This window comes from Vidua chalybeata, chromosome 16 (assembly GCF_026979565.1).
Source record: "Vidua chalybeata isolate OUT-0048 chromosome 16, bVidCha1 merged haplotype, whole genome shotgun sequence".
NCBI lineage: Eukaryota > Metazoa > Chordata > Aves > Passeriformes > Viduidae > Vidua > Vidua chalybeata.
This window is the reverse complement of record NC_071545.1, coordinates 6,302,628-6,319,691: the sequence shown is the minus strand read 5'-3', so window position 1 is coordinate 6,319,691 and position 17,064 is coordinate 6,302,628. Positions and strand designations below refer to the sequence as shown.

Genomic DNA, 17,064 nt, shown 5'->3' with positions numbered 1-17,064 from the left:
AACATGGTTGACAGAAAGCGACCAGGTCTTGATGTTCCTGCCTGAGTGTGAAAAGTGGCTGATGGCTGGCTACAAACATCCTAGATCATCAGTCAAAATAAATGGAGATTCCCACTTTATAAACAGTGAGGCTGAGTAGAAATCTGCTCAGCCACACCTAGAGAAAATGTACTTCAAGCCTCTTTCAGCCTCTCTTCCCAGCAATGTGACTGTGGCCTCAATATCAAACCATTTCAAGATTATGAAAGTGTGTTCCTTGAGTGCACCTCTTGTCAAAACACAAAAAGCGTTCTGCGCTGGGAAGGAACAAACGGTACAGGCAAGATGGCTTGGCAATGCCTGTTAAACACAGGCAAGGGATGGGGAGAGAACATCCTTCTCTGCAAGGTCTTCAGGCACTATCAAATTCTGGAAAGAGTCTGGGTAGTCTGCAGTAAATCCAAACACTGCATACTACCTCCTTCAATCTGGTATTCTTCACTTTCCATTTTGTTGTCTCCATGGGATTATTGGCTGGAAACAGACACACTTGATCATTTCTGAGACCTCAGATTCCATTATTCTGCCACAACATTTACTAATTATAAATGCTTTGCCAAATATCCAGTGTTTTCACTGGCTGAAAGCCCACACTTAATGGGCTGATAAAGAACAAGTGCTGTCAGAGAATGGCATGTGGTTGGTTACACAGGTCAGCTGAAACTGTGCACTCAGGGGGTGCCTGCCTGAGCAAACAGCATAAGCAAACTTTTCCTGAGTAAGAAGCTGAATGAACTCTACTCCTGGAAGAGAATTTAATATGTTTAACTATTCCCACTGCTATTAAGCTTTTCCCTTCAGTGATGAAACTTGCCCATGTCATGCATGTTACTTTCCCAAGAATGCTGTGACCTATCTTCAGTGACTAGAAAACAGACAGAGTTGATTCAGAGTGTGTGTTGGGCATGCATAAATATCCGTTCCTCTCTTTTCTGGGCACACTGATCATAGAGGAGGATGCTTCCAACACTAATCTGCACATCCTGGCTGGCATATATCAATAAGACACTGTCTTTTTAAATCCTGTTCTGCTTCCTCCCTTGTTTGCCCTGAAGTCCACAGTTCCCTCACTCTGTCCTCTCCCTTTCCTGCATTACTGCTCCAGACCATTGTCAATTCACACCTACAAACCTGCAAAAAAACAAAGAGAAATGAAAGTTCCATTCTTCTCCATTCCATCCTACCCCCTCACACCTGATCACTCAGAGCTCTTTCCTGGAGCAGGTCTAAGGCCCCAAACCATCACAGGCCAGTGCAGCTGCTGTACCAGCAGTGTCCCACCCAAGCAGGCAGAACAGCCTCGGGCTGGGGAAGGGGCACAAGCAGGTCTATACCCATGTGACAGCACCCACGTGCTCCAAGTACTTTTTGGTTTTAGGATTAAATCCTTTCTGTGAATCTATGTCAATGCATTAGCTAAACAGAGTGTGGAAGTGAGACCACAGAAGACCAAGCAGCTAAAGTAAAATGGTGATCAGTGAGAAAAGCTGCAGAGGACAGCTCAGGGATATGAGAGATATCAAATGGCTGTTTTTCAAAAAGCTTCAACAGTTGTTCTTCTGGCTTCAGACTTTAGTTGGCTTCCTTTGCTTTGCTGTTTCAATTTCCAAAAAAAGCTTAGTGCTGATGGAAAGGGGGACAATACTGAATGAGTATTAATATATCTGTCTGCTAGATTCCTCAGATATTTATTATCTAAACCCTCTCAATAGCTAAAAATGCTCTTCTCTCAGCTTCTGGAGGTTACATTGAAGACATGTCTTTAATTAGACTTATCAGCTGAGTGAATACTCATTCAGTCATCTGATGGCAGGCATTTGTAGGAAAATTTCCAGAAAAACAATCCCAAATAATAATTTTCCTTGCAATCAATCAATCTAGTTCCCAATTAAAATCACTTATTCCTTAAACTTTCTTCCATGAAGTCTTTGCTTCTACTGTGCCAAATTCAGGGAGTTAACGCTGTGAAGTTAGGGTGAGGGGAAAACAAAGCAAGCCCCACTCCCTGTCCTGTCACCCAAACTTGTCAGAAGTTTGGGGAACTGTGTGAGGGATCCACAGGGGAACTACAGGAAAAGCAATGGCACAGGTGTGCAAAGCACTCTGGAAATTAGTCACTCCAGGGACAGCTTTGTAGACACAGTTCCTGAATTTTGCTGTTTGTGCCCTTATACCTTTCCACTTATTTATCATTCATTTTTCTTTTTTGGTAGTGCTGTCTTCTTAGAAGTATATTCAGTAGTTTATTCCATTTTGACAGAGAAGGGAAATAGAAGCTGCCACCAGCTGAGTGATTAAACTCTCTAAGGTATTTGCAACATTACACACCTGGGCTTAACAGATACCTTTGTAGGGCTGTCTTTCTTTTAGATGGACTATTATTAACTCTGCTTATGATACTTAGGCTTACTGCTGTAACATGTATTAAATGGACATTTTGGTATCACCACATCAGGATTTAGAGTCATATAAAAGTGAAAGGAACTTAAGCAAAGAATGCAAGGCAGGGGAAATTAGACTACTTAATTGCATCAGACAAAGTTTGCATCAGCCTAACCCATACAGGTTAAAAGACCTCTATCAAGATGGTAGGGAATCCAACATCACTTTAAAAAGAAATATATGTTTTAATACCTTTTCATAGGTGGTTTAAGAAAAACACCAACTTTGAACTGAGCTAACTTTGAAAAGCCTCACCTATTTCAGTGGTGGGCATGCAAGAGCCCAGTCTGCAGACAGGTTTTTTACCACCTGTTGATTCCTGTGTTCAGGGTCCTCACCTGGTGCATTAGCAGGGAGCCAGAGGTGGATGAATTAAATAACCAGCTGTCAAAGTCGAGCCAGATCTGAGTTCCAACTCGGGTAACACCTCAAACTGCTGTTCTGTACCATCTTTGTTGAAATCCCTGAAGGGACAGTGGTGGTTTCACTTTTCGTTCTGCTGTGCCTGTGGACAGGAGGAGCTCAGTTTCCATTTCTCAGAAATGGTCTCTTTACTCGTAGGTCTCCTGCAGTCTGACAAGGACTGAGGAATCCTCAAACATTTCCTCAAACTTTCCCAGGAACCATTCCCATTCCTAACACATAAGCACTGTGTCCAAAGGTCAGGAATACATAAATCAGACTTCCTCCTGCTCTGGTCCTCCTTCAAAACACAAAAATTATGGTATTTTAGTTCTGGACACAGTTTCACCTACTTAACCTAAATTTGTTTGTTCTTTAATTTGTTCTCACTAGTGGACCAAATATGGCAAAAATACTCCTATCAACAATTTCATATTAGCTACTTCTACCTTCCCCCCCCCCCCATCTAGTATATTTTATGTTTTCAAATCCATCTCATTTAATCCAAACTGGTTGCAACACATGCAACCCAAAATGAATTGCATCAATATAAACAAGGACATAGAAATTTACAGGATAAAGGCAGGAGCAAATGACTTCTTAGACCATTTTCTGCATTGAAAAATATATTTGAATGATACAGTCCTGAGAGCAAGCAATTTAAGCTTTTGCATTACTAACTTGACATTAAAATTCCATCTCTGGACCACAGATAGTGAAATAGTCACCCATAGGATGAGTTTGCAGGCATGGCTTGTTTCACCAATGGACTAAAAAAGATGATCAGTATTTCTTCCATTGAAAAAAATGGTTTGAGGTTTCTAAACTAATTTATTTTGGCAGGCCAAGGAGTCTGTAGTGGGTATTACTGTCTTGATGCTTTGAAGAACTCTGGTTTTTTCCTGTTCCCACAGAAAATCATTTGAAGGACAAAAAAAAAAAAAATCCTTTGCCTCTTGATATAACAAATGGCTATGGTCTAAACCAATAAGAGAGCTTAAAATTAGTGATTCTAATGTGACCACTGAGACATTTCAGACTTAATTACATCTGAGGCAGACTTAACCACCCATTTCTCTCTAGTTTCACACAAACAGTAATTGCCCTGTAGCCGCACTGCAACACTGGAGAATTAACCACATCCTAGCAGAGCTGGAACAGCAGAAGGGAAACCAAGGAGACTCCAGAGTGGCTGTGCAGGCAGAACAGGCTCCCAGATCAGTCCTGCAGGTCTCCATTCTGCAGTGAGAACCAGAAGCAGGTCAGTGGTGTTCTGTACCAAACACCTCCACCAGGTAATGCTCCACTTCCTCTCTTGGCTTTCTACTTTAGCTCTTGTTGAATTGACATGGAGTCAGAGATACAAAGTGGATATTCCTGAATATTCCATGCATACATGTACTGATGCTCATCCTAACTAATCTACTTCTTAAAAAACACCAATATTTTTACCCGAAGCAGCTGTGCAGATTTTCCTGCAAGCACCAAATGATACACAACCCCTAGGCAAAAATATAAGTGCTATTCAAGTTAGTGCACTAATATAAACACAAATAAATGGTCTCTATTAATGAAACTGTTGAAATTAACGTTCCCACAAAAATCTTACACCTGGATGTTACACTGGAGGCCCAGCAACCAAACCACGGAAGCAGGAATGTGGTTCTGCAGTTCCAGTATGGCTGGACCACTCCAAATATGCTGCTCTGTGGCAGGCAACAAATCCTCAGTGAAGGAAAAGAAACAGCAAAGTACTTCTTTACATACTTAGGTCCTGTGAACACTTAGGTACTGCAATCAGTGGAGCTATAAACAAGATTTTCTGTCAGCCACAGAGCTTGGAAACCGCAGAACCAAAGCCTAAGAAGCGACAGAAAAGTCCAGGAGTTCCCTGGCATGGTAGGTAGTACAATTCAGGATGTTTCTTCCTTGCTGCAATGCTTAGCACTGCAGTAACTCTTGCACAGGGAGAGATTTCCTCTCATTTTACAAACCAGACACTGCACACTGTTCAGAGAGCAGAGCTCCCAACCACCCTCCCAATGCTATGTGTTCCAGACTGACTCTGGAAGCAGCAGGGAGAAACAAGCTGTTTGGTTTGCTCCAAGATTGCAAAGTTCATTGAGGGCCCCTTACTTGCACATCCAGATTTTGGTTTGCTGTCTTGGCTCGACCAGGATGAATTACAGATTCCCACTTTATTCTCTTGCTTTGCTGCCTAATATAAAGAATAGGACTTCTAACAGTGCACACTGAGCTGAGAATCCATCCTCCCAAGCCTCCTGGAATGGAGGAGGAAAGCTAAGAAAACAAGGAACAGGTGCTCCCATTTGCCTGTCAGGTTAGACTTCCTAGAGATCCTCTGGGTTCACCATACAGAAGTGTACTGGCTCTACCACCTAAAAATAAAACATCTTGTAAGGAAATGTTACTGTGCACAAATATGGAATTACTCCAAAATGAACGCTCCACACCATGGGCCAAACACTGGCTCACTCTGACAAAGGAGTGTCTGAGTGAAGAGGTGCAAGTTGCCTTTTCCTGGCAGATTGAAGCTGGATACAGCTGCAGATCTAAACCCCAGTGCACAGGAGTGTCTTTACAAGGACCAGCTCATACTTGTCAAAGTATGTCACAGCTTTCTGCTTTCAGGTGGGATAGATTATGTTTTTAAGTTCTCTTTCTTACAATGAGAAAAAACAAGCCAAAACAAAACAACAAAAAACATCACAAAGGTAGTAACTGCCCCAGAACTCAAGCCTGAGGCGCATTTCAAACACGGACAAAGGCAGAGTATTTGTACTGCAATGTCTGAAAATTGTCAATTTGCGGAACTTCATTTCTGAGCGTTGAGAAATATTGTGGTTTTCTTTCCTATTGCTTCCTTAATCTAGAAGCAATTCAGAAACATCACAGCTCTATGGGCAAAGCAGAATAACAAGAGCTAACGCTGACAAATCCCCAGTCAGCACTAAATCTGTCTCTCTGCAGCCTTTCCCCTGAATTAGCTCTTCAGAGGAAGAGCGCATCCTACTGAACTCTGAAAGACACCTTGTGTCTGTGCTTGCTTGGGCAGAAGAGAGAACTTCTTGCAAGATTTATAGTCATTCTGGCTAAGGAAGGCTTGCATGGAAATTTGTTAATGCACTTTTGAATTAAATTCCCATTAAAATTCCCAATTAAAAAAATCTGAAATATAAGTTTTTTCATTCCCATTTTCTCTTACCAAAAAGCTTGAAATCAGAGTTTTTTCATTTAATGTCCCCAAAAATTTGCTGGTTTAGATAGTTCACATGTAACCAAACCATGTGAAACTGCTCTTTTATCAGTTCTTGTTAACAGCTGAGGCAATATTCCAGATGATTCTCATCCAGACTGGCTGAATAATCATCCTGGGTTTGTCCTATTTTCTTAAAACATCTATTTAGTCATCATATTATTCTGGGGACTAGCATTACATGGAAAAATCTCCTCATACATACTAGTAAAAAGATCTTGTCTAAAAGATGTATTTAAGATCAGATATTACATATAATCTCTCTTGCTGCTGGAAATTCAAACCAGTCATCAGTAAAGGCAGTTGCTTTGCGTTCAGCTCTTGAGTCATTCACAGACTCCATGTGCATTCTGAGCCATCAGTCTGTGATATGCTTATCTCTAACAGAGAAATAATGCCACTGCCTTGCACAAGTCACACACCTGCCCTAAACACAAGTCATCCCTACACACTATAAACTCATTGTAACAGTGTTTGACTCAATTCACATCTGGCTTTTTGTTGCATTTTCAGTGTGAGCAGGGACATCTGTGACATACCATGGTGGGGAATGAAGAGTTCCTGAATCAACTTCTGATTACCCAACTCAGAGTCAATAAGTAATTAAAAAAGAATACATCCTCTAGTGTTTCACATTAACAAGGTTAGTCACAGGACTACTCAGAATTTCAGTTTCCGGAATGAATAGTACATTATCAACGGGAGCTGAGGAAATCCTACCAAGGGTACATTCTAGCACTAGGTTGCAGTGACTTCTGTGTTTGTTTTCTTGAAAATACTGAGAAATCAACAGACTAGTTTCCCTCAGATACATTCCCTTCATTCACTCAGGTAATGTTTAATTTACTGTTATAAGAAATACTTAATGAGTGAGTCTTGGTTAGGTCTCATTGTTGGAGTGCCTTATAGGACCCACACTACTGGCCACTTCTGGTTCTTCATTTTGGGATATCTAAAAAAGCTTCAGAAGGAATTATCTATTTCTTTCTGCATAGACCTTCTATTCCTATTCCAGTTGTTCTCAGCTAGTTCATGATAAATCTTTTTCTAACAAGCAGGCTCCACATGAAAAACTGTACCAAAACCAAGTATGGTCTTTGACAGATACTCTGTGCAAGAGACTGACCAACTGGGATTGTTGAATTATTCTGATAAACAGTTCTTTATTGTATTTGACCTTTGTTGGAGGTTCTTAGGCTCACAGATACCTTGTTTTCAGTGGTGTAACTGATAACTCAAGCAGTTAAGGATTTCTTCATGACTACTAACACGTAACACTTCCCTCTAACAGAGCAAAGGAGAAAAGTTTGTCATCTCCCAACTCAGAGATGGCAAAAGGAAACGTCTACTCACCTACACCAACCCCTCCACATTATTTCAGATTACACTTTCTATCAGTTTCAGATAAGACTGCCACTGAGGCAGTTAAAAAATGTTCCTTTTTAGTGACTTGGCATTTTACTGTCATGTCTTAAATGATGCCATTCTTGCAATGTTTTTCCCAAATAATTGTGCTACTAATACCGGAGACTTTTACAGAGGTGGTCTGTACATCATACTGCTATGGTTAAATTGAAGGCAAACTCTTCACTTTCTTGTTTTTCTTAGCAATTCCTTTCTCTTTCTTAAGCATCTATTTATATGTAGGCTAAGAGAAACGTGAGACTTAAAACAGTTTCAACATTCTAAGACCGACTCACACATTCAGTCTGATTTCTAAGTGGATTAATAATTTCCCTACTATCATTGCTATGAAGCAGAAAAGATTGAAAAGGTTTTAAATATAAATATTTTTTCCCTTCCTTTTTCCCCCCTAAATTTAGAAGGAACTAGGTTTCTTTTCAGACAAACCCATTCCTGTGAACGAATCATTTTGGACAGTAGCGAACCATTGCAAATAATGATCAAATCTTAAATCAAACATTCCTAGAAGCTAAGAGAAAAACTTAAGAGTTTTTTCTTAGAGTTTTGAAGTTGTTCAGATGACACAGAGATATGGTGCCAAAAAAACCCAAAAATTATTTGCTTTGAAAATTACAGGTATTCAGCAGGAACTATGTTAACTGGAGCAAGCAGTAAGACTGGAATGATACTTTTAATGACATCTCTTTATGACAGGGTGATAAAAAGATTAATGCTTAACATCAAAGCACTTTACAAACATGAACCAGGCTTCCCAAGTGCACCACTAATCTGTTTAAAAAGGGTGAACTTAGGAACAGGAAGGACCTGTCCAACGTCCTGTTAAGCTGAAGCCCAAGTGAAGCCTGCTGATAGCAGCATAACACACACTGTGCAGAGTGAGCAGATCTAAACACAGAGAGAGAAAAGGCACCTCTGATTTCCCGTAACAGGTCTGGTTTTCTTTGCAGATTCAGACAAAACAGAGGAAGCTTAGCTCCAAGACTGTCATTCAAAGAGATCTGTGGTTTGACAAAACTTGACAAGTATCCCTCCCTCACAAAACATCTCAGCTGAAGATCTGTTCAGAAACTCTCAAAGAGGCTTGCAAGACCTGTTTTCACCAAAATTTAGTGTGCTGAGTGAGCCTATCTCCCTCCAAAGCACTTTGGCAGCTACATAAGAATGACAACTTATCTAACAGACAGTGGTTACCAAGAACACCTTCGCAGGAAAGCCTTGAAGCTGATAAACTGTGATAAGCAAATTCAAGTGAACTGCACGGTGGAGAAGTAGCAAAGCTGCTCACATCTTGTTCCCAAGAACTCTGGAATTAGCTACGCCCCTCTCACATCAACAACTGGGTTTGCATAGATAATATGGTAGTGGAGAAAGAGTAAGACTTAAACACAGGTGTGGCTATGGACAGTTGTGTCTGATATTCTTATAGGTGATGAGCTTTTTGTAGTATCAGTTAAGTAATTGATAGCCTGAACAGAGGTCATGATTTCATATAAAGTACTATAAAACCATGTTTCTTCTCTCTTGCCCCTCAAATTAGCTATTAGAAAGAGCGGGACTACTTTTCTCTTTTGAAGACCCCATCTCTCTCTGCAGACTAGAAATTCTTTTTCCTAAGACATTATGGTTACCTGCCTCTCTCCTCCTTCAGAAACTCCTTTTTCTATCTCTGGTAGCTCTGGCTGCTGAGGCAGAGACAGCTCTGAGCACCTCTGTAGTGGTGACCCAGGCTGGCTCTCTTCCTCTCAATGCACTGGTCCATCAACAATGCAGTTTCAAGCAGCTGCTTAAATCTGCTTCAAATAAATGACCCCTAAATGAGGACAAATTTACACAAAGATATCTTAATTCTATTAACCACAAGACAAAATTTGTTTCTGTAGTAAAATAACAGCTTGTTTTCCCATCCGGTGTCACAATGTTTATTCCATTCTAAAGCTGAGAAAAGTGTTGTGGAACTAAGAAACAGAGCCCAAGAATTTATCTGTCCTTATCAGTCATCCAAACAGACCAAAAAAAACCCAAAAAACCAACAAAAAACAAAAACAAACCAACAAACAAAAAAACAAACAAAAAACAAAACAAAAAAAAAAACCCAAAAAAAACCCAAAAAACTGTGGCCTGTGTGAAATATGAACCTTTATTTGGGGACAAGACAGTAAGAATGGAATGCTGAGATCAGTATTTTCCACTCAACAAGCACAACATTTTTCAGCTTTGTAGAGTTGAGTGTCTGAGGACAGGCAACTTTCAACTTCAGAAAATCTCAAGTCTGAATAATAAGGCACTTAATAATCAAAAACTTTACCTCATAAAATCCATTAGAGAATTAGCATCAAAAATCAGTAATAATTTTAAGACCTAGACATATTTGCAGATAAGCTGATGTTAAAAACCTTTAGCTAAAAGCAGACACACAACTGAGCACCATTCAACCAGACTGACTTATTCCCCCATCAGCTTAACCATGTGTGAACATTTGTCTGAAATCTTCCAATTTTGCCACTGGAAATTTGCAGCTCCAGGTGCTGCAACTCCCTCTACTTCTTATTTGAGAGATTAAACGTATGAGTTTAAAATTCAATCGAATTTTCAGGGAACACACTCATATAAACAGCCATCTCTCATTCACAGTTGTATGCAGCACATATTCAAGACCACCAGAAAGTACCAAGTCAGCTTTTGTCTTCACACAAGCTCTAACATAGCAGAATAGAAATGCAGTTTCTTCTGCTGCATCCATGAACTCCTTCCTTGACATGGAAACAAAGGTTAAGTGTCAAAGAACAAAGAGATAATCTCCAAATGCTGTATCTTTACTTAGACAAGAGTTACTTTGACAAAGACATATGTATCAACAGTTTCACTTATTTTTATAACTATGCTGAAATTATCTTGCTGATAAAGATGTGGATTTACCCATGATAGGACTGTTCAAGTTGCTACACTTAGATGTTTCTGAGGACTTAGGAGTGGACTAATGCAGCAGTGCATTTCTGTCCAGTTCATTTTCAACCCATCAGCATGACAAGAGGTTTGGAGGCTGTGCTTTCGTTCCCTCTCTGATCATTATTAACTCAGGTCAAGAGGCTCAAACTGATTTAGTGTCCGAGTCTAGAAAGGTTTAGGACAAGAGACACAGGAAAAACTACAAGACAAAAGGCTGCAAGAGTTCTGAAGCATCAGGATACAGAATCAAAAAGCAGTTTCAAATGTGAAGGAAGGGACCTTCCTGGCCACAAATTGGCATCCTTAAAGCAGTATTACTGGCAAAATTTAGGAAGTTTGGCTGCCAGGAGCAGATTTAAGCTCATTTTCCACAATACACCATGATTTAATATTTGCATCTTAGAGTAAATCACAGTGTTGTCCCCTATCTCTGATACCTATCTTGCTTATTTGATGGTAAAATGTAATTGAATTTCTTCCTAAGAAAGCTTCTGGAGCAATGACTATTTTGAGAAATAACATTTCCCAAGGAAAGTATATTGACTGTGATGAATTCCTATAGATGTAGAGGCTAATTAACAAGAACCTAACTAATAACTTGGTTGGATTTAATCCATATATTGAACTGGCAACACGCACCAGAGAAAGAGGCAGAGGGTGAAAGCATATATTTGGGGAAGAAATCACACATGACAGGCACTTTCAAAGTGGTTCACAGATATTTTAGATGTTGCCCAGCCCTTAACCCTTGGTCTCATCTACTTTCCATCACCCTTCCAGGCCTGTTTCTGCTCCCTCTCCTGCTATGTCTTTCCTGCATACATAGTGCAAATTACCCTTACTTAAAGATGAAAATGCCTAAAAGTCACATATGCACAAAATTCTTCTAAATAAAAGCAAGGTTCTGCAAATTTTGCCTTTCACTGCTTTTGGATGGCCTTGTGCATCAAATGCATGCAGCAGCATATGAAAGGGAAGGAAGTTTTCTTAGTAACACCATTTTTATTGCCAAGTTCCATTTACAAAGAAAGGTCTATTCCTTGCTCTTGTCCAGGTTTTCAACAGCCACGACAAATTCTCAATGCCAGCAAATAAAGACTCAGAAGTCTGGATTTCAGAAACATACACCAATGTTTTCTAATTCCACTCCCTTCCCAGACACTTAGTTACATTGTTCTTTAAATTAACATAAGATATCACATTAACTCCAAATGTCTAACATAACTTACTTTAAATAATTAATACTTATTGCCTGTAGAAAGACATTTCAGAATTCAATTCACAACATATTTGGGCTTTTTTCCATGTAAATATAAGTGCATGTTCAGGACTTTTTTTCTCAAATGAACTACATTTCAGACAACTTTACTGAAATATATTTCATAGGAGGACAGTCCATGTTCATTAAATGGCTTTTTGTAGTGCTTAAATCCCAGGTACATTCATTCTTCTAGAAAAATACATTTATACCTCTTTGCACTGAAAACAAACTTACAAAGCAGCTAAAAATGAAGGAAAAAGATTGCAACAAAAATATCAACACAACTATTCACAAGTGGAGATGCCTAAAATTATCTTCTAAATTTTATAATGCTTCCAGAGGGTTTCCTGAAGTTGTGACAATGTATAGCTAGTGCTGTCCCTGGGCAAAACAAAGCTCCTAGACATTGTAATAGTCTATAAATTTGCACACTTGAATCTATTCTCAATCTTAAAAAAAATTATCTTCATGTTCATTGTAAATACTTTTGCCACAGTTAGTCTTTAAATAAAGACAAACACTAACCCTCAGATCTTCTCATACATACTATCAGATTGCAATTACTATGTGTCTTAAACTTACTTTAGCATGAGCATCCATAACCAAAAGTAATGGGAAACAAGATTAAAAAACAAATCTCATGAATCTTCAGATTATGATCTTAAAATAATCCTGTGAACTACTCTGGACCTTAACTTTTGTTAACAAGTATTCTTAGTCATTACCTGCTTAAGCCATTTTTAGTTACTTTTAAAATAAATGCACTCCACACATTTATTTATTCTAACAAGACAGTCCCAACAATGACAAGTTTTTCCTTTTCATATTAAGAACCAATCAATTCAAGTTAGCAAAACAATAATCCAGATACCACCACAGTGCACATTTATTAGACAACCAAAATTTAGCTTTACATTTATAATACATTAACAAACACAAAATATATATTTTATAACACCTTGCAAAAGAAATCAAATCTGAGCAACGTGCAAATCTAAAAATGCTGGGAGATCAAAATAGGGAAAATTCTGTACAAATGTAATATAAAAATATGTTTCCATATGAAAGAACCCTCTGTTTGAGACTCAGTCAAGAACTGCATCTCCTATGTCTTTGTTGCTGCTCAAGTAACTAACAGCAGAAAAGCCCCCAAGAACTATTCCCCTCCCAACCCCTAAAAACATCCCACCCTAGCAAGCCCTGCTTGGATCCCCCTCTGCTTTTCAGAATCCAATAGGAGATGGGAAGAGTTATTCTATTTGTTTCTAATTCATGCTGCAAATGTTGGGAAAGGTCAAGAGAAACACAGCAGGCAAGCACAGGAGAACTTCTCCAAAGATTGCTAGATAATAGAGAGTAGTGCCCAGGTGAATGATATCTTAGGGTAGGGCAGAGGTGGTGAACCAGGGACACACCAAAAAACTCTTTCAAGAAGATAGACAGTAGCAGTTAAGAAGAGAATTTTCAATGTATATTTAGATGGCTACATTAGGCTGTCTGAAAGAAGAAGACTAATTACCTTGGAGGCAAAAGGCCTTAATCTCCCTGCCCCCAGCTGATGTCTCTGCAGATCTCTGATTCAACTACAGGACTAAACAATTTCTTTTCCCAGACAGCAGCTGCTTGCCTGGGCAATGCTCTTTTAAAAGCAAGTTTAACTTCAGCTGGTTAGTGGAGACAAGAGCAGAACGTTTAGCTCGGTGGGGATTTTCTGACTGCTACTTCCTGGTGGTCAGTGCCACTGCTCCTGAGGCTATTCTGGAGCTCCTGCAGGGAAGTGACTGAGTGACAGCACTATCCCAGAGTGACAGCACCACGTCAGTGAAGTGTCTACTCTTAGGAGGTGCCTTCATCCTTACACACACAGTTTGACCTGCTTGTCTGATAGCTTACCTCCATCTTCAAGCATAAAGTTTATTTTACTGCTAGTGAAATGACACAGTTCCAGGGCAATTACTGAATTCCTGCATTGCTTGAAGTAATCACCCCAAGACACTTGCAGTAAGCATGGAAATTACAGTCACTCACATCTTACTGCTTAATTAGGAAACGGCTGGAGCTGAGTGGGAGCGGGTTTAGGCTGGATCTCAGAAACAGGCTTTACCCCAGAGGGGACACAGGCAAATTAACAGCACACCTATTCTTTTATTTTCCTAATAACAGTATCTAAGTCGTTTCCTGTGAAGCTTTCACTAGACAAGTGATCACGAAATTTAAAAGCCACTCAAAGGTAATGAAAAGCACAAAGTCACCTTTCTTTCCCTTTGACCCATTTCTTGTGCAGTACAGCTCAGGGGTGAGATTATTCATATGCATTGAATATGCATATGAATCTTGCTAGAAGTGAATTTGAAATGTGATAAATTAAGATCAAGGTTTTTGCAGTCTAAAATGAATTCTATTTAAGGGAACTCAGCCTGCACAGTGGTATTTTGTGTAATCTAGGTCAAGAATTTAAGGTTAATAACTAACATAAAATGCTTTCTAATTAAGTGAGGCATTTTTTATAATGGTCTTCAGAATATTACTGAGACTACAGTGTAATGCTGCACCATTTTAGAGAAAGTCTAGACTGCAATCAGTTCAGCTAATAAAAATTCATGTGGTCCTTGTGCCCAGATTGCTACTGATGTGTCTAGGCTTGTGCAGTGACTGCATGAGTACCAATTCATCTTAAGCATGAGACCAAAAAACCTAAAAAGCAGGCTCTTATTCTAGTAATGCCAGATTTTCACACAAAATCCACTGCAGTACTGAGGACACCTAACTCTTGAGTTCATTTAGAGTTTGGGCCCCTCTGGAATGGTCAGAGTATCAGTTCATTCAATTTGAGAGAAAGTAGAAGTCCCAGAAAATTAGAAATCAAAACTGCATGAAAAAGTTAATAGGGGAAAAAAAAAATACTGGCATTCAGTAGCAGACACCTCATATACCCAGTTGCCAAAGATTCAATTATTATGTGAAGGAGAAGACAGAAAAAGTGAGAAAAGTGGTACCTGTGAATTAGTCAATCTCATATATATATATATATGCACACACACACACACATATACACATTTATCACTGAAAAATCACTTCAAGTATTCCCTAGGACAGCCAGGAAATGGTACAATAAGCAACTGGGAAGTGGATAAAAACTTTACAGATTCACCCATTTGGTAAGAACTCAATGCCAGTAGAGACAGAATGAGGAAACAGATTGCAGTGGTGACTGAAATCAAAACCAAGTAAACAGCAGTCCTCCTTTGAGGAATTGCCAACTCAGCGTTAAGAACAGACCAGCACTGACAAGCTACTCATTTTACTATTAATTTAAATTAACTTACTTGGAAATTGATGAAAAATCTTAAATTCATTTCATGTTAAATTATGTATCAAATCAGCAAAGAACATTCCAAATTTTAAGAAACATCTTTCCCTTTTCTGTCAACTTGGTGTCAGGATCTAGGAAGTAATGTTAACTCAGAATCACTTTTATGTAGCAATTTTGTTTAACTGGATACTATCCCAGACAGGAAAATAAAAAACTAAAATACCTTTTGAGATCAGACTTGCAAAGGCATTATCAGTTTGATATGCTGACCTTCTTCCTACATGACTATGAAAAATTTGAAAAACCTCTTTAGAGTGAAACTGCTTCTGTCTGCTTCTTGAAGTTGTCTTTCAGTTGCAGGGATATCACCATTCCTCAGATGTGTAGCAATTTGACTGTCAGAAGTGAACAAACAAGCCATAGCAATCTTTTAAAATATTTTACATTCCTCTCTAGGCAGCTAAGCAAAGACTAAAGTAGTCTCAAGAATCCCTTATGTTAATATGAACAAGCATTGTGTTTTAAATATCAATCAAAACTTGAAATAAATATTACATAAGGAAAACATAATATTTAAGTCTGGAGTCCTACAAAGACAATACTGAATGTGGCCAAGCCTGCTGGTATTGTGCAGACCTCCAAAAGATGAACAAGATCAGGATTTAAAAAAAAGAAAAACCAACAACTAACCAAAAAAAAAAAAAAAAAAAAAAAAAAAAAAAAATCCAAATAAAACCCCAAAACCCCTCCTTCCACAAATAAAACCCCAAACCAAACACCAAACTGAATAAAAACCACCCTGACTCAAATTGAAGTTTTACCTCTGTCCTATAATATATAATTTTTTCTGGTCAATGGCATGTCTCCCATTTCAGAGACATAATAATGCAGTACCATGAATCTGGGTATCCAAAAGTCTTGTCACTTTGTCATAATACTGTAGACCTTTTATAATTAATTAGTTCCTATTAGAAAGACAGTAGATCTTCTGAAATATGTTCATGTTCTTGTATAACAGAAACTGGTAGGAAAGAACCAATCCAGATTCACAAGTTTGGGTTTTTCTTTCTTCTCCAGTTCAGATATGCTGAGTATCCAATGTTGGCTCTAAAACCTGCTGACATTCTCTGTCACCACTCGGTCCCTTCGTGTGGACCTGAGGCCTTTCAGGCCTCCAGAAGTATCTGCACTCCCAGAGAAAAAACAAATCACAATTTGGTTGCACTTCCTTCACTCTTTATTACAGTGGCTTTAGTCAGAACATTCTTCCTCTACCTCTTTCACCTTGTCAACTTCAGCTTCAGACTGCAAAGAGGCCTGAGGGATGCAGCTGAATGTTCGGATGCTGTGTGGATCAACTGGTGGCACCAGTGTGAGCGACTCCACGCTCAGCGTGTCCGTGTTGTCATCTGTGATTAAGGATATCGTGGGCTGCTGTGCAGGAATCAGGCTGGGAGACAGGTTGGCTGTTTCTGTGTCACTGGTTTTTACAGCATTTTTGCTGGACTTTGAAACAGCTGAAAGAGTTTCATCAGTCAACATTGTCTGACCAGAACTGGCCGTCAGAGGCTGCTCCGGAGCTGAAGCATCATCTGAGAAAAGAAAACACCAAGAACAATCAATATTCAAGTCAGTATGTACATTAAGCCTAACAATACACCATCATTCATGAGTGTTCAAGAATAACTGAGTAGAAAATGCAGTTCTGTGAAGTACTATGCTTACACATCCACATTTTAGTAATTAGAAATAAACCAAAATACTATAAAGGCATAACCTAAAATACCAGCAGGATTATGTTCAAATTAGGAACGAGGCAATTATGTACATTTAGTATTAGAATATGTATCAATATTAGAATATTCTTAGAGAGAGGAAGTTGAGGGAAAGAAAACCTCTCCAGTATTTAGTATGAGCTAAAATGAACTGCTACCCCTTATCAGTAAGATCTTTAGAAAT

At 39.0% G+C, this 17,064-nt stretch overlaps 1 protein-coding gene across 7 annotated transcripts in view; it reads right to left on the bottom strand.

Moving 5' to 3' along the window:
- Window positions 1-17,064, bottom strand: part of CLEC16A (C-type lectin domain containing 16A) — a 110,470-nt gene that overhangs the window by 37,553 nt on the left and 55,853 nt on the right. For 2 of the 7 annotated variants that reach the window (XM_053957966.1, XM_053957961.1), the window contains one exon: window positions 11,514-16,697. In XM_053957966.1, coding sequence (XP_053813941.1) covers window positions 16,357-16,697 — 341 coding nt within the window. In that variant the 3' untranslated portion in view covers window positions 11,514-16,356. Of the gene's footprint in view, window positions 1-11,513; window positions 16,698-17,064 lie in introns of those variants that run through there. The other 5 variants (XR_008433794.1, XM_053957967.1, XR_008433793.1 and 2 more) reach the window with 5 other exon arrangements.